This window comes from Protopterus annectens, chromosome 9.part0 (assembly GCF_019279795.1).
Source record: "Protopterus annectens isolate FY-2018-M chromosome 9.part0, PAN1.0, whole genome shotgun sequence".
In the NCBI taxonomy this organism is placed as follows: domain Eukaryota; kingdom Metazoa; phylum Chordata; order Ceratodontiformes; family Protopteridae; genus Protopterus; species Protopterus annectens.
In genome coordinates this window covers 915,139,728-915,160,886 of record NC_056743.1, presented here as the reverse complement: position 1 = coordinate 915,160,886, position 21,159 = coordinate 915,139,728, and the positions used below count along the sequence as shown (strand labels likewise).

Genomic DNA, 21,159 nt, shown 5'->3' with positions numbered 1-21,159 from the left:
GAGTGTCTCTGGGGGAATGCCCGGGAAGTGGAAGGAGAGAGAAAAAATTGCTGCACTTGCTGTTGAAGGGGGTGGCAAAAAGGTCGCAGCAAGGTTGGCCACATTTGCGGAATATTTGGTCTGCAAATATTCGATTCAGGGACCACTCGTGAGGCGTGAGAATTGCTCTGCTTAGCCTGTCTGCTATGATGTTGGACCCTCCCAGGGATGTGCGTTGCGATCAGAAACCATTGGGAAGAGATCACCCACTGCCAGAGTCTGAATGCTTCTCAACATAGGGAATAGGACTTGGTTCCGTCCTGCTTGTTGATGTACCACACTACTGACATGTTGTCCATTTGAACTGCAATGGTCCTGGTAGGAAGAGAGTCCTGAAGAGCTTGCAACGCTAAAAGCATGGCCCTCATCTCCAAAACATTTATATGCAGATGGTACTCGTGAGATTGCCAGGTGCCTTGGACTGTCCTGCCCTGATAATGCCCCCCACCCAATCAGGGAGGCATCCGTGGCCACCATAGCAACTGGAGGGGGAAGTACAAATGGTCTGCCCCGGGGCACTGATGTGGAGACCATCCACCACACAAGGTGCTTTTTGCATGCTTCTGTGATCATAATCATGTGAGACATGGGAAGCTGCTGGAAGGACCACTGGGTGACAAGAAGCCACTGGAGAATCCTCATGTGAAAATGAGCTAGAGGGACAAGTATGATCGCTGCTGCCATGAGACCCAGAGTTTGGAGGACGAACCTGGCTTGAATTCTTTTGCATGCCAATAAGACCTGTACATGTTGGCGAATCACTAATACCCTGTCTGGTGGAAGGCTCGCTGACATGTCTTTTGTATTTAAATTTGCGCCTATAAAGGTGATAGACTGACAGGGCGACAATGCAGACTTTTTGAAATTTATACCTAGTCTGGAGCAAGTCTCGATAGTGTAGTCTCTGGCTCGCAAAAGGTGATGCCTGGTGGAAGCAGTGAGAAGCCAGTAGTCTAGATATGGAAACACCTGGAATCCTTGCCGTCTCAGGTGAGTGGTAACTACTGCCATACATTTGGTGAACACCCTGGGGGCTGTGGTGAGACCAAAGGGCAGAGCTCTGAACTGATAATGGCTGGCTCCCAACCGGAGCGAAGGAATCTTCTGGAGTGTCTGTCCATTTTGATGTGGTAGTACGCATCCTGAAGATCTATAGAGCACATCCAATTGTCCTGACCCAGGAAGGGTAAAATGGACTGTAGTGTGACCATCCGAAACTTCGTTCTTTGTACAGACCTGTTCAGTCTACTGAGATCCAGAATGGTCTCCAGTCCCTTGTCTTTTTTGGTACCAAAAAGAACCTTGAGTAAATTCCGGATCCTTGTTGGTCTGCTGGGACATGCTGGATGGCCCTTTTTCTTAGCAGTTCTGAAACTTCTTGAACTGCTTGATCCCTTAGATTGGGTGGAACATCTAGAAGGGACTTGTTTAATATTAAGGGAGTGCGAACAAAGGGAATTCTGTAGCCTCCGGATATAACGGACTGTACCCATTTGTCTTGTGTTATGCCTTGCCAGGCTCTTGGGTACAGCAATAATCTTCCCCCAACTGCCTCCAGAGGTGGGCAGCCGGGCAACCCTTCAGGGATGCTGGAAGGGCTTCTCAGAGAAGGATTCTCTGCTGCCCTGGTTTTGCGGACCCCCTCTGCCACGAGGGCGGCGTCTATTATTGTTCCCTCCTCTGCCCCTGGATGGGAACTCACCACGTGTGTCCGGCAAGGTTCCCTGGGATTTCCAGAACCACATCTTTCCATTCTTCTGACCCTTGGGATATGGTCTGGAAGGAGTGGAAAAACGGACTCCCATGGCAGAGAGAGTCTTGCCTTCCTGCTCACACCTAGTAAGGGTGTCCTTCACCTGTGATCCAAAAAAAGAGGAACCATCAAAGGGGGTGTTGGTGAAAGACGCTCTGAAAGGTTCCGCAAAGTTACATAGCCACATCAAGCGTGCCTCCTTAGGGCAATGCCTGTGCCCGCAGCTTTATTCGCACCATCGGCTGCATAAGAAATGAGCCTCATGGAGGAGTTCACCACTGAATTAAGAGTCGCCAGCTGGGAGGCTGCCTTAGCCTGGGCCCCCTCAGCTGATGAATCTTGGAGGATATCTCCAAGATCTTTAAGGAGATCCCTTTGAAGATGGGTAAAGTGGCACAAATAATTCAGAGACCTCATGGAAAAGGTCGCTGAATTGAACATCTGCCTCCCATATCTGTCCATTGTCCTGGACTCCTTGTTAGGGGGATGGACAGATGAAGAAGTTTCAGCCAACTCCTTCTTTGTGGCTGCCACTACCACCAAGGCATCAACAGGGAACACCTTTGGTCAAAAACTGTTTATCCTGTGGTGCAGTTATGAATTTAGCGGGTCTTCTGGGGGTCAGTTCCACTGTGTCTGGAGCTGACCATGCCTTCCGAGCCACCACAGACATCAGTGGGTCGAAAGGCGGAGAAATCCAGGAGGTGGAAGGTCGGGATCCAAACGCATCCAGGAATACTGACTCATTCTCGGAAGGGCTTAGGGTAGTCCAGTCCCCCTCTGCCTAAGCATCTCAAGGATGTCTGAGAAGGAGACATCTTCAGAGGGGGATCTCGGGGACCCTTCCAAATCCTCTAAGTCGGTATCTGATGTGACAGACTCCAGGGAGTCAACATGCTTCCTCTTACATTTCCTCTTAAGAGGCGGCTCCTCTGAATGATCAGGGGAGGCCTCGGAAGAGGAAGATACACCCAAGGGGGTGCCCTGGAGCGTTGGTTCCCCATACTTGGGGTCTGGAGGAGGGGCAGAGGCAGACGCAGGCACCATAGTGGGAGGAGCTGATGGGGATGATCGTGGGGCTGACTCAGGGGCCAGCACACTCCTCATGACCTCGAAGGCGTCCCTGCTTGGATGCCGAGAAGGCTCCGGTTCCGAAGAGATCGGAATCCCTCTCCACACCGAGGGGGACCGCTCCAAAGCCGATGTAGGAGCCGAGCTCACCTGCACCGAAGCTGAGAACGGGGTCGGACAAGGGTCCAATGCCACTTGCCCCCTCGGAGTCAACGAAGGAGTCTCGGCGCCCAGACCCTTCCAAGGACGTTACCAAGGAAGTGATCGGAGCAGATGACGGAACCAAAGGAGAAGGTATCGGTGCCGATGGTTCCACCACTCGAACCCCAACGGACTCCCGTTTCCGAGCTCAAGGGAGGAGTCGGAGGAGGAATAACTGCAGACATGGACGGAGTAGACACCTGATGAGGGGGGCTGGACAACATTTTTGCTACGGCCTGCGATTTCAACAGCCTACTGACCACTCTCTCCACATCATGATCTGAAAGCCTTGAGGACCGAGAAGAGAGGGAGGACCGATGACTGTGCTCCGATTGGAGCAGAGGAGACCTCGGAGCTGAGCGTATCGACTCCAGGGAGGGAGACCTAGATCTCTTTCGACTCCCTGACGGCTCCGAAGTGTGAGTCAGGACCGACTGGGAGGCAGGCACATCGGTTCCGGCCGGAACCGAGGCAGAAGGAACAGCTTCACCCAATGACGGCTCCAAACTGGGAGCCGAAGATTTAGGTGGCTTAGAGGACTTCACGGGCTGAGCCTTAGCCGGTGAATCCTGCTTAAGTAAACCCCGTAGGATTAACTTATTTTTACGCTCCTGCAGGACTGTTGGGCTGAAGGCATGGCAAACTGAACAAGAGTCCTGCAGGTGCATGGCGCCCAGACAATAGAGAAAAGAAATTATAGGTACAACAAAGATATACTGAGAAAGGTTGTAACTACGACTAACAATCTACATTAACAAACCATAATAGTTTTTATCAAAATACAGATAAAATAATGAAAATATACGACCTGAGCTAGTAAGACAACCTTGCAGCAGAAGCAGCAAACGAGATCTGGGTATCTAGCGTTAGGCATCATGGGATATGGGGTGGCCTCGAGCCAGTAAACAGCTCTCGAGCTTTTGAAGATGGCAGAGTCAGAGGCGAGGATCGGCTCCGAACTCAACCAGCAAGAATGAAGGCGAGATAGACAACTTATCAAATTTTCTTGGCAAACCAGGATTCTAAATACAATTCCTAAATCTCTTAAGGGTATCCATCGCCACATTTGTGTTACGGCCTGCGCTATTCTCAAATATTTTATAGCCAAGAATTGGTTCAATCCCTCAGCAATAGCTTGGGAAAACTTTACATCAATGGCAATCAAATATATGTCTGCACATAAGTTATGCAATAATAACCAAAAGAAAAAAAGAATATTTTCAGAATTACTGGTGTAGCCTTTTTGACCTAATCCAAACTAAATAATCTTCCAAAATGTGGGTCACTAACACTACATTCCAGGAAATCCTCCATCTCTATCATATCTGGCCCTATAATCATTAGACATTATCACACTGTAACTTTTGATTTTACAAAGTATTTTGTTATATTATTGTTATCCTCTAGCATCCATGGTGTAAATGTGTTGTAAATGTGGTATAAATAGTTGTACATGGTGTAAATAGTTGATTTATATGGATATACCCTCCTTACTTTTCTTTCTTCTTAAGACAGTCATATACTCCTCCTTCCAAGCCATTTTCCATTTGTATCTCTAGACTTTGACTGTAATATGTTATTGGGGGGGGTCTTTACTGCTTATATTATTCTCTAAGATGCAAGTTTCCCTGTAAGATAACTGCTGTTATATAAATGCATAGTTTTTGTACTAACTGTTTAAATATATATATATATATATATATATATATATATATATACACACATATACATATATATACATACACATACTTTACTGCTTCCTGTAATGACTTACAGTTTTTCCTTTGTATGTTTGAAAAGTTTGTATGGAATGACCTTTCTTTCAGTATTCCTGTTGCCACACCCATGTGGACAAATGCAGTCGTCATATTCTGTCTGATTTGGTATGATTACTCAGCTCCCCTGCATTAATGCTAACTTATTTGCCCCACTTTATTTAGGAGGTCCTGCAGCTCCTACCTGAATGCTGTCTTTTTTTTGCCATCACAGGCATGCTGTAATGTGGAGCATAAAAAGAAGTTATGTTCTTACCATAACATTCCATCTGTGTTGTTGATCTTCATACTTTCATGACAGATGGGTCTCAGTTCCGTCATTGGAACCGACTTGATCGATATAACAAGCTTGCTCCAGCCAAAAACTCTTGAGCTAAGGTTACCCATAGTGCCCCTCTCCTCATCTCCTCAGATTGAGTTTGCCTGTAAGGATAAGAAAGCAGAGGCTTTGTCTGAGTAAATGTCCTGTCATGTAACTAGGACCAAATCTGAACCTCCAGGAGTCTTTGGGGGGAGTAGGAGGGTGGGATGTCATGAATGAATGAATGAAGATCAGCAACACAGATGGAACATTGTGGTAAGAACATAACTTCTTTATCTGATGTTGTTAATCTTCATTCATTCAGGATGGATGGGACAGAGTCCCTAGCTACTTTGTGTCCTGGAACACCCTATGGAAGGATATTCCTGAGCACCATTCAGCCAAAGGATGCTCTCCCCGTGGAGACCAAGTCCAATTTGTTGTTGTGTCTTTCAGCTTTTCCCAGTTACGGGCCGCCACAGCGGAACTCCGGTCCACTAATGATTGGCAGTAGATTTTCACGTGCCGAGTTGCCAGCTCTGATGCACAACCTTCAACGAAGGTACGCCCATTCACGCATGCCTCCCCACAAAAGACGCTTTAGCTGAGAATCGAACAGGGCAACGTCTTACTGGGAGGCGACAACGCTACTGCAGCACCAAGTCCAATTTGTAATGAGTGATAAATGTATGAGGGGTAGCCCAAATGGCTGCTGCACATGTCATCCATAGAAGCTCTGGAATGAAAAGCCACCAAAGTAGCAACTGATCTGGTTGAATGCGCCTTGATTTTAGTGAAACACATTTGATTTTGTTAATAGACAAAAAAGATGCAATCTCACAGCCATTTTGCCAAAGTGACTTTGGAAACTGATTTTCCCAACTTGGGTCCTGAAAAAGACAGGAACAATTGGTCAGATTTTCGGAAAGATTTAGTCCCAAGTAGAAATGCAATTGTCTATGCACATCCAATAAATGCAAACAATATTCTCCTTTATTAGAAAAGTTTGGGAAGAAAACTGGCAGGCCTATGGATTGATTTATAATTAACTCTGAGACAACCTTGAGTAGAAAGGAGGGATTAGTCCGAAGAGATACTCTCTCTTTGTGGAAGACTATGTAAGGACATTTTATGCACAAGGCCTGTAATTCTGATATTCTTCTCACCCAGGTAATGGCTACCAAGAATAAAGTCTTCTAGGACAAGAATTTTATATCAGAAGTGCCAGCAGGCTCAATGGGATGACAAGTCAAAGTTTGTAGGACCAGCGTCAAATTCCAATGTTCAATGGGCTCTTTGAAGGGTGGTTTTATATGCATGACTCCTTTCAAGAAAGTTTTACAAAGACAGTAAGATATTAAAGAGGAATCTTGGAAACCATTATGGAAGTTTGAGATAGCTGCTAAATAGACACGGATCATAGAAGCTGAAGCTCCTGAATGGAGTAAGGTTGATAAATACTCCAACACTGAATTAATGGGAGCTAGAAAGGGGGCCAGTCCCTTTTCTTGAGACCAAAACACAAATGTGTTCCATTTACTATAATAAACTTTTCTGGTGGACTGTTTATGGGAAGCCAGAAGTATTTTTCCATACAGGGGAAAATAGGTTATTTTGTCTGGCAATTACCAGAAATTGAGGTACCAAGCTGTAAGCTTGAGGTTCAATAGGTTTGGATGGAAAAAAACCCTGTGGGTGTGACAGTAATCCTGAAGTTGGATCCAGAGTCCATGGGTGGCGAACCAGGTGAGGCCAAAGGAAAGGAAACCAAACTTCTCGGGTCCAATAGGTTGCAATGAGGATTACTTAGCTTCTCAACAGAAGTGCTTTCTTTAGAAATGGTGGCAGAGGAAAGGGAGGGAAGGCATAAAGCAATCTGGGGGGGCCAATCGTGTACTAGAGCATCCCTCGGGGACTCCCACTGAGGGGGGATTAGGCCAAAGTAGCTGCTGCATTTGTGTTTGGTGGGAGATGCGAATAGATCGCAGCAAGGCTGACCTCAGCGACGGAAAATATCCATCGCTACTTTGAGTTTGAGAAACCACTCGTGAGGCAGGAAAATGCATCTGCTCAGTTTGTCTGCAATTACGTTGGAGTTCCTGGGAATGTACATTGCCACCAGAAAGTGGTTTGAAGCTATTGCCCATTGCCATAATCTCATGGCTTCCCAATACAATGGGTAGGATCTGGTTCCCCCGTTTGTTGATATACCAGACGACCGACATGTTGTCCAAATGGATAGCAATTGTCCCTGACGGGAGGACAGAATGGAATGCTTGCAATGCCAAAACACTGCCCTCAGTTCTAGGACGTTAATATGCAAATTGGCCTCTAAGGGATACTAAGTGCCTTGGACTATCTTTCCCTGAAAATGCTCCCCAGCAGGTATGCGTCCGTGGTCACTATGGCCTTCAGCTGAGAGGGTGAGAAGGGGCGACTTCATAATTCCATTTCTGGCTTCATCCACCAATTCAGATCCTGCTTGCAGCGGTTCTTTATTCAGATTGGGTGGGAATTAGGATGTGTTAATAGGGACCACTGTGATGCTAGGAGCCACTGTAGTAATCTCATATGGAGTCATGCTAGGGGAACTATAGTAATCGTTGCTGCCATTGATCCTTCCAGTTGAAGGACTGAATGACCTGAGAGAGTGCCACAGCTGAGATCTTAGTCTTTGATGCCTGTGAAGAGGAAGAGCAACATGGCAAGATCTTGTGTTGAATGCCGCTCCTATGAATTCTAGGCTTTGAGTAAATACTAGTTTCAACTTCTCTTCATTTATTGAGATCCCTAAGAGGCATGCTAGCTGTAGGGTGTAGTGCAAGGCAGGAAGCAATAGATGCTTGGTGGGGGTGGTATGGAGCTAATTGTCTAGATATGGAAACACCCAGAATCCTTGCAGTCTCAAGTGAGCTGTTACTACTGCCATACATTTGAACACTCTGGGGGCTGTGGAGAGACCAAAGGGCAGCTTTCAAAATTGGTAGTGATTGGCTCCCAGCCATAAGCGGAGATATCATCTGGAGTATTTGTCCATTTTTATATGGTCATACGCATCCTGGAGAGATCTATCGAGCACATCCAGTCATCTTTTTCTAGAACAGGAAGGATAGACTAAATGTGACCATCCAGAATTTGGTCTGTATGACAAACTTGTTTAGGATGCTGAGGTCCAAAATTGGCCTGCAGTCCCGTCTTTTCTGGCACTAAAAAGAACCTTGAGTAGAATCTAGATTCTATCTGGTCGGACTGTTTGGATGACTCTTTTTTTAGAGCAGCTTTCAAATTTCTTGTGCTGCTACATTCCTCTGACTTGGTGGAACATCGGGGATTCACCTTTGCGGCCTTAGGTTAAGATCAAAGGGGACGTGATAACTTCTGGTAATTATCGTCTGCAGGCTAAATGGTGCAGAGAAAATTGTTCCCCGACTGGTTCCAGAGGCAAGCAATCAGGCCGCTCTTCAGCAGTGCTGGTAGGGCTGCCCAGAAAAGGAATCTCTGGACCCCTGGTTATGCAGATCCCTTCTGCCTTGGGGGGCATCTTCCTGATGAGTTCACCCCTCTGCCCCAGGGGGAAAACTCCCCACGTGTGTCACAGAAAGGCCCTCGGGATTTCCTGAACCACATCTTTCCACTTCCCCGATTCCTAGTGTAGGTTCGTTGGGGAGTGGAAAAATGTATGCCCACAGCAGATAGGGTCTTGCCTTCCTTCTCACACCTGACTAGCATGTCGTTACCTTTTGGACTGAAGAGAGAGGAAGCTTCAATGGGAGCATTGATGAAGGAAGACTTAAAAGGGTCCACATCTAGGTGTGACATCTCATGACAGCGCCTGCACCTGCTACTCTGGCTGCCCCTTCAGTTGTATGTGCAATCAACCACATGGACGAGTTAGGTATGCATTCCAGGGTGGCAAGCTGTCAAGCAACTTTGTCACATCGCATCAGGCACTGCTCCTGCTAAGGTTCCTGAGAGTTCTGTAATCAGGTCCCTTTGGAGACAGATAAAATGTGCCAAGTAATTCAATGACCATATGGCAAAGGTCGCTGAAGCATAAATCCACTTCCCTTGTCTGTCCATCATCCAAGACTCCCTGTTTTGGATGATGGACAGCAGGACTCTCCTCTGTGAGTTCTTTCCTTGTGGCTGCTGCCACCACCATAGCATCTACTTCCAAGCCTTTGGACCAATGGTGCTGATACTCTGGAGGGGAGAGTATTTTGTCCCGTCTCTGGGGGATTGGCTCAACGGTGTCAGGGGCCTTCCAGGCATACTGCACGATGGGCTTGACCAACTCATCTGCAGGCAGGGTCAGCCAGGAAGTAGAGGGTCGGGCATGGAAAGCCTGCAAGAATACAGATTTCACCAAGGAATAGTTGGTGAACTTCCAGTCACCCCTTTGTTTCACGGTCTCCAGTATGTCTCCAAAGGAGACATCCTCAGAGGGCGACCATGGGGCCCTTCCCCCTCATTGTAATCTGTATCCTCGATTAGATTTTCCTCAGGGGAATCAAAGTGCTTCCTCTTGCACAATCTCTTATGGGGTGGCTCTTCAGTGGGAGGGTCTAAAAAGGACTCTGAAGAGAGCGTTGCCTGAGGTAGGGTATTTTACTATTCCCGTGCCCGATGTCCCAGTGTAGTGGACTGTGGCAGGTGCAAACCAGAAGACATGCATATATGACATTCCGGCACCGAAGCAGCCGACTGCGAATCTGCTGAGGAGAGTGCCCTCTCCATAACCTGGAAGGCAGGCCCATCCGAAGAGGGATGGGAGCCCGGAACCGGGGTCACCCTCTCTCCGATGAGCCCGCCTCCAAGAAAGGAGCTGTGAGAGGACTCGGAGCTGCCAAAGCAACTGGAACCATAGACTGCACTGTAGAAAACAATCGGTGCTGTACTAGGGGGTCACGGTGCTGACAAACCACAGACCAGTCACGATCCTGAGGGTGGGATAGCTCTGACTGAGCAGTGGTCCACAGGGATGGTTCCAGAACCATGGTTAAGATCTACCAGTGGAAATGAAGAAGCTGGCATCAGGATAGACATTGGCATTGAGGGCGCCAAGACCTGCAGGGAGGTTGAAGGAGGAATATAGGTTGGAGTCTGCGGAGAAAAATCTTTGACTCCGAGTGGGAGGAAGGTCATAGATGGAGTTGGGATGCCTGTGGCTGCTAGGAGCTGATCCACAAGTCTCACTACATCAAGCTCTGAAAGGCTCCAGGTGGAAAGGGTTGACATCCCCATTGAAGATTCAGGTCGGTCAAGGAATGGACTTAGCTGCTGTCCAGCAAAAGGGTCAACGGATGGGGAATATCGGGTCCTGGCTAGTGTTATCGACCTTCGGCACCATGGTCGGAAGACCAGATGGTTGTGATGATGGGGGGGGGGGGGCTATTGTTGTTGTCAAGAGGGTCTGTGGTACCATGTAAGGTATTGGTACTGTGGGAATAGTGGTTGTCTGTTCCATAATCAAGGAAGCCACCATGGATGGAGTTTTAGGCTCCTGTGCCGAGGTAGGTGTCGGAGTCATTTTGGCATGTTTAGTTTTCAGTTCCATATGAACCTGAGCCTTAGTAGTTTTTAGATCCTAGGACTGAGGAGACAATGGGACTGAATGGCTCCTCTTCTTTGTCTCCTTTTTAGGAGGGGTTGAGACCTCCACCTCAGATAGGAGTTTTCAAGAGACCCTTTAAGATTTGTTTGTTTTTACGCTCAGCTAAGATGCGGGCACTAAAGCCCTTACACAGCTCGCACAGAGGTTGAACCTTCAAATGTGGTACTCCTAGGCAATATACACAGGAGAGATGCCCATCAGAGTTTGGCATATTCCTGCCACATTTGTCACACTGTTTAAATCTGGTAGTGCCCTTCTTATCAGCCATTATCATAAATGCAATTAACAGCAACTAAACAACAATGAAATATCCTGTCTTGCGGCTAGGGATACGCATGCACGCACATAGAAGAAGGAAAGATTTTTTTTTTGAATTACCAACAATGGTAAATAGAATTATACCCAGAGGGTAACGTGAAAGGAAGAAGAGAATACCAACGATGGTATTTAGGATACCAAAAGGTAAAGGAAGGGAGGGGCCTGTACCAACAATGGTACGAAGAAATACAACAAGGTAAAAGGAGAGGAAAAAAAATCACTCTCACAGAAAGGGAATTATCTCTAACTATAAACGACTAAAATAAAAAAAAAGGATTATATGCTAAATTTTCAAAATATTGAGAAAAACAGAACACTTAGCTTGAGAGCTGGCCTGACGTGTCTTGAAACTCTGTGTGGCAAATGAAATCTGGGGAGATGAGGAGAGCGGCACTATGGGTAACCTTAGCTCAAGAGTTTTTGACTGGGACGAGCTTGTTATATCGGCCGAGTAGTTTCCGAGGATGGAACCGAGACCCATCCATCATGAATGAATGGAGATTAACAACATCATATGATGACATTATGAAGACTGCCCTAACTTTACGTTAGAGAGTGACTGACATGAATCTGTCATTGAGCCTGATGACATCTCTCCCCATTTTCAAAACTTTCTTTCACAACAATTCCCAAAACATTTGTAGTTTCTCCTTCCTCTGAACAGTACACTCTGGATCCCATGTCAAGAGATTTTGCTGTGTTACCTTTCAACCTTATCTCCTAGATATAGGGTATCTAGTCTCCTCCTTACCATCACGTCATGCACTACCAAGCTGCATCCTGTCAGTGAAGTTATATTCAGTGAAGAAATTTGTACTTCATTTTTGACAAGCTGATTGATTTTATATCCAGCTTTCAATCAAAACAGCTATCAGCAAGTTCTCCTGTGTAAAATATGCCTCACAAGTAAAAGGTACAGGTTATGATGCCAGCATGGATTGGGCTTGTTTTTACTGTGTCTCTGTAGAGTTTCTCCCACCTACAAACAATATGATGGGTGTTTCCACCTCAAACCCATGAGGTATGTTAATAGAGTGCACCCAAAATTGAATGGAGTGATTGGCAGCAGCACAAACTCCAGGTGGTGCTTATCAAGGGAATAGTTGTGTAGACCAACCACTTCAGGCATCAAGCTTGGCTCACAGAATGTGCGCTATGTCAGGGCTAGCTATTTGACAGTGTAACAAATTGTCTCTAGGTGATATGGTCACATTGACTGATGTCGCAAAATATGGGCATGGGTATTTGCCATTGATAAGTGGGTTGAGGACCCAGCCTACCCTGACCTATGCCAGGGACACATGCTAATGGTGGGATGAGTCTTTGTGCCCCTGTTTGCCAGAGTGTGTACCCAGTATAAAGCCCAGCAGTCCTGGATGAATAAGCTACTTGCCGGCTAATGTCCAGTTGCCCAGCCTTGATTATTTGGAATAGCTCTGTTGAGTCAAACCTGAACAAAAAGTCAATCAACCTGTCAATCATGACACGAGTGTACTACTACACTGTATATAAGTTCAATGCCTGGGTAAGGCTTGGAGGTGGATAACATGAAGGTACATAGAAGACCAAACATCTTGTATATCCAGGAGACAAGATGGAAGGGCAGTGCAACAAAGCCACTTGGCTTGGAACCAGAGTGTACTTCTTTGGGGGGAGGACAGACTAGAAATGGTGTGAAAATTGAGAAAGGAAAGTTCTCTGAAGACAGCAAGGGCCGTCATCAGAATTAGTGACAGACTCATGGCAGTCAGACTCCAGTGACAAATAGGACAGTACTCTTCTTATACCGTGCCTCACAGAAGAATTGTGATAGGAAGGAAACAAGTGGATCACTTTCTTAGGAGCAAATGTTAATGTGATTGAATTTCACATTATTGAGCCAAAATGCTCAAATCTCAGAAGTTTGAATTGGCAAAAACAAATTGCACAGAGTTTTTTCAGGGTCCTAGACTGCATAGGATCACAGCTAAGCAGGGATCGGGGTATTGGTTCCTTTCCCACTGTGGTGCAGTGTTAGAGTTGGAGTATTTAAGCAGCAGGGAGTGTGGGGGGCACAGGAGGGTGAGGTTTGCCTCCCTGCAAAAGCAGGTGTCCAGTTTGTTTGTGCTAGCTCAGTCTTCTGGGATTCAAGCATTTTGGATTGATCATGTGAAATTCGATCATGTGCCCCTTTGATGTTGTGGGATTCAAGCATTCTGGTTCATTTGTGCGAAATTTGATTGTATCAGCATTTGCTCATATGAAAGGATCCAAAAAAGAGTACATTCATGAAGCAGTTGCAGGACCTCCTAGATCAAGAAGGACAACATGAGTTGGTGTTGATATATGGGATATGACTGTGCATATTATATAGGCAGAACAAGATGTGAGGACTACCTGCACCCATGTATGTGGAGCAACAGGAATAAAAAAAGAGAAAGACAGTCACAGGATCACATACAGGAGTGCTCAAAGTGAAATTTTAGTAGACTCCCTCCTAGTAAGGAAAATATATTGGGGTAGTCTCAGAGAATGCAAATTCATCTCCAGTGAGACAGTTATCTCACAGCAAAAACCACTGTTGGACAGAATCAGCTGCAAACAGTGGTCAGAGAAGTATCTATGGCCAATAAAGACAAGGATGAAAACCTGGAGGTTGAATGGAGTGAAAATACAAAAGTTAAAGGAAATTCTTAGGGATCTAGAGCCTCATTGAGAAAAAGAGTCAAAAAAAGAATGGTAGAGTCTCAAAACAGCATGTGTGAAGACTATAGAGAATATATTCTGCCAGTCCATGTACAGTATCACATGCTAAGACAAACAGATATTCTTATAGTTTAAAGACATTAAGGATATAAAAGTCAAATTAGTGCACAACAAGAAAATATGCATTCAAAAAATAATCCCAAAACAAAATAAATAAGACAGATTTTCTTAGTAAATATTTTACAAATAAAATACAGAAAAAGGCAATTTTCAGTAAAATGTCATCTACATCACAGTGGAAATGTTTAATCACTGCTGTAGCCTTATCTACTGCCCTGGGTCCAGTTCTACTATCTGTTTCTGACTGCAGAAGAAAATTTTAGGAAAAAAGAAATAAATGTTTGCTTATTGGAGGTATTACTACAGAATGAAATAACCTTGTGTGTGTTATGCTAAAGAAAGTAAGGATGTTACCCATTTTTAAAATTATTTTGACGAACACTATGCAACATGAATATAAGGTGCACTGGTAGATCAGTATGCTTTTGACTAATGATCTAAAATCTGACTTTTGACTATTTATTGTTGTAACAACATTCCATCGCTTCAGTTTGAGTTAATCTCGTGAAAGATCATGCATTAGGAAATGTTTACATTCACTTTATTTATTTTTGACAACATAGTTAACAATAAGTTAGTACTATAAATTAGTGCTTTCTTGAAGCTCTCTTTAAAATAATGCACTAATGAATTTATTTTTGTTTTCAGGTGTGAAAGTCTTGTAGATATTATATTCCAGATGAACCAAGAGATTTTGCTTGTCTGCAGTGATGCACAGATAGATCCTTTTCCTGGGCTTACAGAGAAACTTGAATCTATGTTGCACACTGTGATCACGAGGTAACTTTTAAATGTCTGGGATGTGGGAAAGATGTAAGAAGGGATATACTAAAAAATGCTTACTTTGTCTAAAAAGGAATATGGTGATGAAGATGTCTATTATTATGTGTAAATGAAAGTTATGTACTTACCAAAACCTAGCTCTGTGTTGATTTATTTTCATCCGGTTGTATCTTTGGGTTATAGGATCTGATTAGATTTGACCTCGGCACTTTTTCTGGAAGCTGTGGATCCAGGGCTTTGACTCCTCCATTACCCAAAATGCCATCTATTCCCCCAAAGTACCTCAGATCAAGTTTGCTTACTCACTACCAGAAGAAAATGTATTTAGCATTCAACATAAACGGACTAGCCTATTAGAGAGACTAAGAAGTAGCCACAGGTGAAGAAACAGCAATCAATGGCTATTCAAGCACAAGGTCCCTGGTGAGGTCCATTCATTCAAGGGAGCGTCAAGTGACAATTTTGGAAGGGGGGCAGAGGGGAATGTTGAACTGGATGAAAACAAGACAACACAAATCTAGTATTATAGTAAGAACATAATGTCCGTATCTGATGTTGTCTGATTTTGTCCAATTCAAACTTTTTGGACAGTCACAGGCTAACAAAACACCTGAGTGGTATCAACGAAGGATACTCCTAAGAACGGTGGAGCCAAAGGATGCATGGGATTTGGACTGTATGTCGTCATACCTCTCAACTGTACAGATTTTCACAGAATGTCCAGATTTTTGCCTCAAATATTTGTTCTGTTCCACTCTGGCAAATCACAGAGGACTGAAGTCACTAAATAATGACCAAATAATGACATACGTTTGAGTTTCAGACTTCATACCATTCAGAAAATCCATGCTAACACAAATCCTGTTACTCTAGCAGCTTTCTAAGTTTGTAAGAGCAATATTTAAAATCTATCCCTATTTTTGGGCCTTTGACCACCCATTATTTTGGGCTTTGTTTAAATTTCTTGCGTTAGGAGGATGAGTTGTTTCTAGCTTGTAGTGAGACACAAACTTATGAACAGTTGACCAAATTGTTGCAGAACAACTTCCGTCATTAAAAACTCTGTGAATAAAAGCAGTAGAGGTAGCAATTCCCTAGCAGAATGAGCCTTTGGTTTTCTCTGTAAGGATATTACCATCTTTCCATACAGAAACATTATAGTCAGAAATCCGCCTAGCTAGAGTGATCTTAGATACACATTTTGCCTAGTTAAGCTCTTAAGAAAACAACAGATAGCTGATCAGATTGTCTAACATTCTTAGTTCTTTGTAAATAAAAATCTAAGTTTTATGTGAGCATCTAGTACATTTGAAGTATACTCTCCACTATTAGGAAACTTTGGAAAGAATACTGGCTGATAGTCTGGTTAAGTTCATTTCAGATGCTACCTTTGGGAGGAAAGTGGGATTACTTCTCAAAGACACTGTTCTTATGGAAGACCAAATGTAGATACTTGCAATTCTGTAATCCTTCTTGCAGAAGTGACAGCTCCCAGCAAAAGGGGTTTCCTAGAAGGATATTTTAACTCCACCATGGCTGCAGTTTCCAAAGAAGCCTGAATTAAAGCCTTCAGCATGACAGTAATGTCCCATGGAGGAACTGGGTCCATTATAGGGGGCTTCAGTAGGAAGATTCCCTTCAGAAAGACTTTCGAAATCTTTAATGAAGCAATGGGCACTTGACAGTATCCAGTGTGGAAGTTGGAAATAGCTGTTAATTGAACTTTGATTGTTGAGAAACTGGAGTCTTTTTGGAATAAATTTTACAAGAATTCCAGGATAGTATGAAGAGGTGTTTAAAAGGGACCGATTTCCATAGAAGATGCCCAAATCCTAAACCCTTTTCCATTTGCTACTATAAACTTATATGACTTTTGTGAAGCAGATTAGATGTATATCAGCAAAGTGGACAGCTTGGCATCTCTAGCCACCATTAGAATTAGAAGAGCTATGCAGTCAGCTTCAAGGTCTTTTGATATGGGTGAGACTACCTAGATGGGTGACTCTAAAGATCTGGAAGGCATTCCAATGTGCAGGGTGGATGCACTAGATTAGGCTAGAGGAAGGGAAATCAAACTTGACAGGACCAAAAGGGAGCAATGAGGATTACTCTGACCTTTAACATTCTGGCTTTCTGAATAAATTTCATTTACAAGGGTATGAGAGGAACAGCATATAGAAGACCTAGGGGACAACTGCAGACTAGAGATTCTTTCAGTATTTGACCCTGTGGAGGAAAAAGGGCAAAGTAACTGCTGCAGTTGTTGTTTAGGTATGAAGTAAAAAGATCACAGCAAAGTTGGCCCCAGTGGCTGAAGATTAGATTTGTCACTATCTGTTTGAGGGACCTCTCATGAGGCAGAAGAATGGACCTGCTCAGCTTATCCACTAGAACATTGGCAGTCCCAAGGATGTCCATTGCTTTGAGAAAGCAATTGGAAGACATCGCCCATTGCCACATTCTCATGGCTTCCCAGCAAAATGGATACAAGCTTGTTCTTACTTGCATGTTGATGTTTATAGGATCATAGGTTCATAGGTTGGTACTAGGCTATCAGCCCTAGGGCCTATACAAGCCTAGCCATACCAATTCCCTGGCTATTTCTTCCCACACTATTTACTTCCCTGGATCCCTGTCTAGCAGGGCAACTGATGTGATCCCTGGGGTGAATTTCTTTTCTCCCATCCAGTCGTCAAGGTTCCTTTTGAAGAGGGCCAAAGAGGTAACTCTGCTTGACATGTATGGTCAATCTATTCCAGTCCGGGGAGTCTCTGGGTCAGGAACCTATCCCCCCAGCATGTTTTGTTTATTGTGATGACAAGGTTTAGATCCCTGGAGCATGTGGCTCTGAGGGATTGGGATTTCTTTAAGTGTAGCATGTCCAGCAGCTCTGGGTTTGAAATGGCCTTGTATGTTAAGCAGAGATTGCCTCTGAGTAGACGATATGCGACAGAGTATAGCTGGAGTTTTTTAAGGCAGTCAGCATTGGGCATCTGCTTTAGGCTACTGTCATGTTGTCCATCTGGATAGAAATGATATCATTGAGAAGGGAGTCTTGAAAAGCCTGCAGTGCAAGGAGGACTCCTCCCATCTTCAAGAATCTTGGAATTGTTTTCCCTTTAAAATCCCCCCCCCCCCCCATCTCCACCCCAAGACGGAAGTGCCTGTGCTGACTGTAGCCATTATAGGTGGTGGGGGAAAACAGTTAACCATCCATCACCACTGGAGAGGTCAACCAACACCTGATATGTGCCCTACAGATGGGTGTTAGATGAATTTGAGTATGTACTGGATGCGATATTAGGGACCATTGAACTGACAGAGTCCACCGAAGAACTCTCCTGTAATATCTTGCTAGGGAAGCTAGTGTGATCACTGCAGCCATCAGTTCTAGCAGCCAAAGAATGAGTTTTGCTGGAGGAGAGAGGTTGTGAAGAACTTGAAAAATTAACACCAGGATGATATCCTGGACTCTGGGAGTTTGGCTGCCTGACTGATCGTATTTAGGTGGCATCTAATGAATTTAATCTGTTACAAAGGTGACAATTGACTCTGCTTGGTTGAGTGTACATCCCAGTTGCTGGGCAAGACAGAGCAAGAAGTCCCTTTGTAGGGCCAACAGATTCCTGGTCAGAGCAGACAGGAGCCAATCGTCTTTAGTATGGGATCTGCTGGAACCCTAACAGTCTAAGATATGCTACCACCACTGCCATGCGTTTGATAGACATACGGGGGGGGGGGGGGGGCAGCTGTAGTGAGACCCAAGGGCAGTGCTCATACTGAAAATGATTGGCCCCATCTGGAAATGAAGAAATCTCCTGGACTGCCATATCATCTTGATATGATAGCTGGTATTCTGGAGATCTAAAGAGCACATCCAGTCACGCTTTCTCAAAAGAGGAAGAATGGAATGAATTGTGAATATTAGGAACTTCGTCTTTTTCACAAATTGATTTAGGTGGTTTAGGTCTAAAATGGGCCTGAGGTCCCCTGTCTTTTTTGAAACTAAAAAGAACCTGGAATAGACTCAGGTCCCTAACTGGTCAGAGGGACATCCTGGATGACTCTCTTTTCTAGTAATTTTTTACTTCTGCTCCTGCAGATTCCATTTGACTGGGTGTTATGGCAGGAATCCTTTTCATTTTTTGGGGAGAGAAAACAAAAGAAATAGTATAGTCTCTGGTGATTATCCTCAGCACCCAAGTGTCTTGTATGATGGCCTGTCAAGCTTAAGGGTGCAGGGATAAGCACCCTATAACTGGTTCCAAAGTGTGGCAGTCAGACAACCTTTAGGAATGCTGATAGGATTTTTCGGTGAAAGGACCATGAAATTTCTGATTATGTGGTCTGCCTATGCCTTTGGAGCAACGTCCGCTGAAACTGCCTTCTTCTCTGCCTTGGGAGGGTCTGTCCACAGGAGCATCCTGATTAAAACCCTGAGATTTTCTGAACCACATCTTCTTCCCCTCTTTCTAGTTCCTAGAAAAGGTCTTTTGAAAGACGGAGAAGTGGATCCCAGTGACAAACAAGGTCTTACTGTCTTGTTTGTTCCTGGTGAGAGTGTTCTTAACATTAGATCCAAGGAGTGTTGAACCATCAAAAAAGGTGTTAAAGAAGGACTTCTTGAAACTTTCCATGAAGTTACATAATTGCATCCAGGCATGCCAGCAGATAGCTATGATAGTGCCTACTGCCCTAGCCATTCATCAGTTGCATTAGAAAACAGATGCATGGATATTTTGGACATTGATTGCAGGATAGATAGTTGGACTTCACTGTTTTCTGGATGTCTGCCAGTAAGTTACCTGAGAAGGACTTGGTAAGCTCCTTGCTCAGGTCCCTCTGAAAATGGACCATATGGGCACGGTAGTTCAGCACTTTAAGTGAGAAAGTCAGTGACCCACATGTCTGTTTTCCAAAACTGTCCAATGCACTTGACTCCTTGTTAGGGGGATGGAGAGGTGTACTCTCTTCCGAAAGTTCCTTGTTTGTGGCTGCAGCCTCAACCATGGCATCTATGAGAGGAACCTTGTTCCAGTGTGCTTTGTGGTAATCAAGATCTTGTCTGGTTTCCTTGAAGTCATCTCCTACACATCAGAATCCTTCCATGCCTGGTGAGTCAGCAGGTCTGTGAGGGCATCCACGGGTGACACCACCCAAGAGGTAGAACAGCTAGCCCTAAAAGCCTCAGGGAATGCAGGGTGGGTATATTGGTGGACCAACCCTCACGCTGATTCATCAGTTCTAGAATATCACCAAAATTGGCTTATTCCACAGAGGGTTGTGGGGATCCTTCACCATCATCCAAGTCTGTGCTTCTGTGACTTATTCTGGAGAGGAGTCCAAATGTCTCCTTTTACACATGTGTTTCCTAGGACCTTTCTAAGTTTGAGCTTCCTGGGAAGGGTCAGAATCAGACTGGGAGCACTTGTGATGAGTACCTCAAGGCCAAAAGAGGCTGACTTTCCCCTTCAATCAAGATGTAGGAGATCAGATGCACAGGGGAGGGCAGGACAGAGCCAAACATGGCAGAGACACCTCTTCTCTCAGTCTGGGGAGAGCCATTTCAAATGCCTTGAAAGCTGGGGACATGATAGAAACTGAAAAAGCACTCCATAGATCCAAAAAATGGACAGGTGGAGCACCTTCTACTCTAATCTGTTCCAGCTTCAAGGCCAGCAATGGAGCCGAGCTATCAAGCACCAAGGCACCAAGAGGGAGAGACAGCTCTAGTAACTTCAGAGTCGATCCTGCCTCTCAAGCCATGGTTCTGAAAGTTGACCCAATATGACAAAACTGGAGCTGACCAAGTAAGGGACACGGTTGGAGTCAAAGTCAAAAGGGCTGCTGGCTCCAACATAGGGGCTTTGTAAAGGTTCAAATCAGCAGACTTCATATCCAAAGTCTGGACTAGAACTGAAAACACTAGTGGAGAAAAGGACGGGGCTGAACCCAGTGCATCCAAAGGGGACAGCACCGGAAGGACTCCCAGTTGAATCTCTGTATAATCCTATTGGTGTGCACTTTGATAAGGCTCCTTGTTGAATGAATGGATGTGGGAGGATGAAGGAATTATATGTTTCCAGAGAGAAGCATGGAAGAGGTGTCAGCAAATGGATTCAGAAGGATTCCAGATCAGAACACTTTGGATTTTTCAAAGCTGGACAAAAAATGTTCTGGAGGATCTGGAAAGCATTTTTTTTTATTTTTCCTCCAATTCCTTCTCCTTTCTTTAGGTTTTTCCCTCTCTTTTTCCTTGGAGGGCCTATGTTTCCCATCTTTCTTGGCTGGAGAAGAGGATTCAGAAGAAGCATGTGCCGACATTCCTACTTGGGTCGGAAGAAGGCCCTTAAGGACTAATTTTTCCCTGCACCCCTGTAGTGCTCTCAAACCAAAAGAGGTCCAGGTATGCCACACCTAGACAGTACATGTACAAGGAGTGTGGGTCCTGCAGGGGAATTTTGTGTGCACAGGCTGAACACATTTTTAATCCTTGGAC

At 44.8% G+C, this 21,159-nt stretch overlaps 1 protein-coding gene across 2 annotated transcripts in view; it reads left to right on the top strand.

The window, feature by feature from the left end:
• The window catches only part of STAT6 (signal transducer and activator of transcription 6), a 2,965,055-nt gene that overhangs the window by 1,885,701 nt on the left and 1,058,195 nt on the right, over positions 1–21,159 (top strand). For both annotated transcript variants that reach the window (XM_044083659.1, XM_044083658.1), the window contains exon 9: positions 14,526–14,657. In XM_044083659.1, coding sequence (XP_043939594.1) covers positions 14,526–14,657 — 132 coding nt within the window. The remainder of the gene's footprint in view (positions 1–14,525; positions 14,658–21,159) is intronic.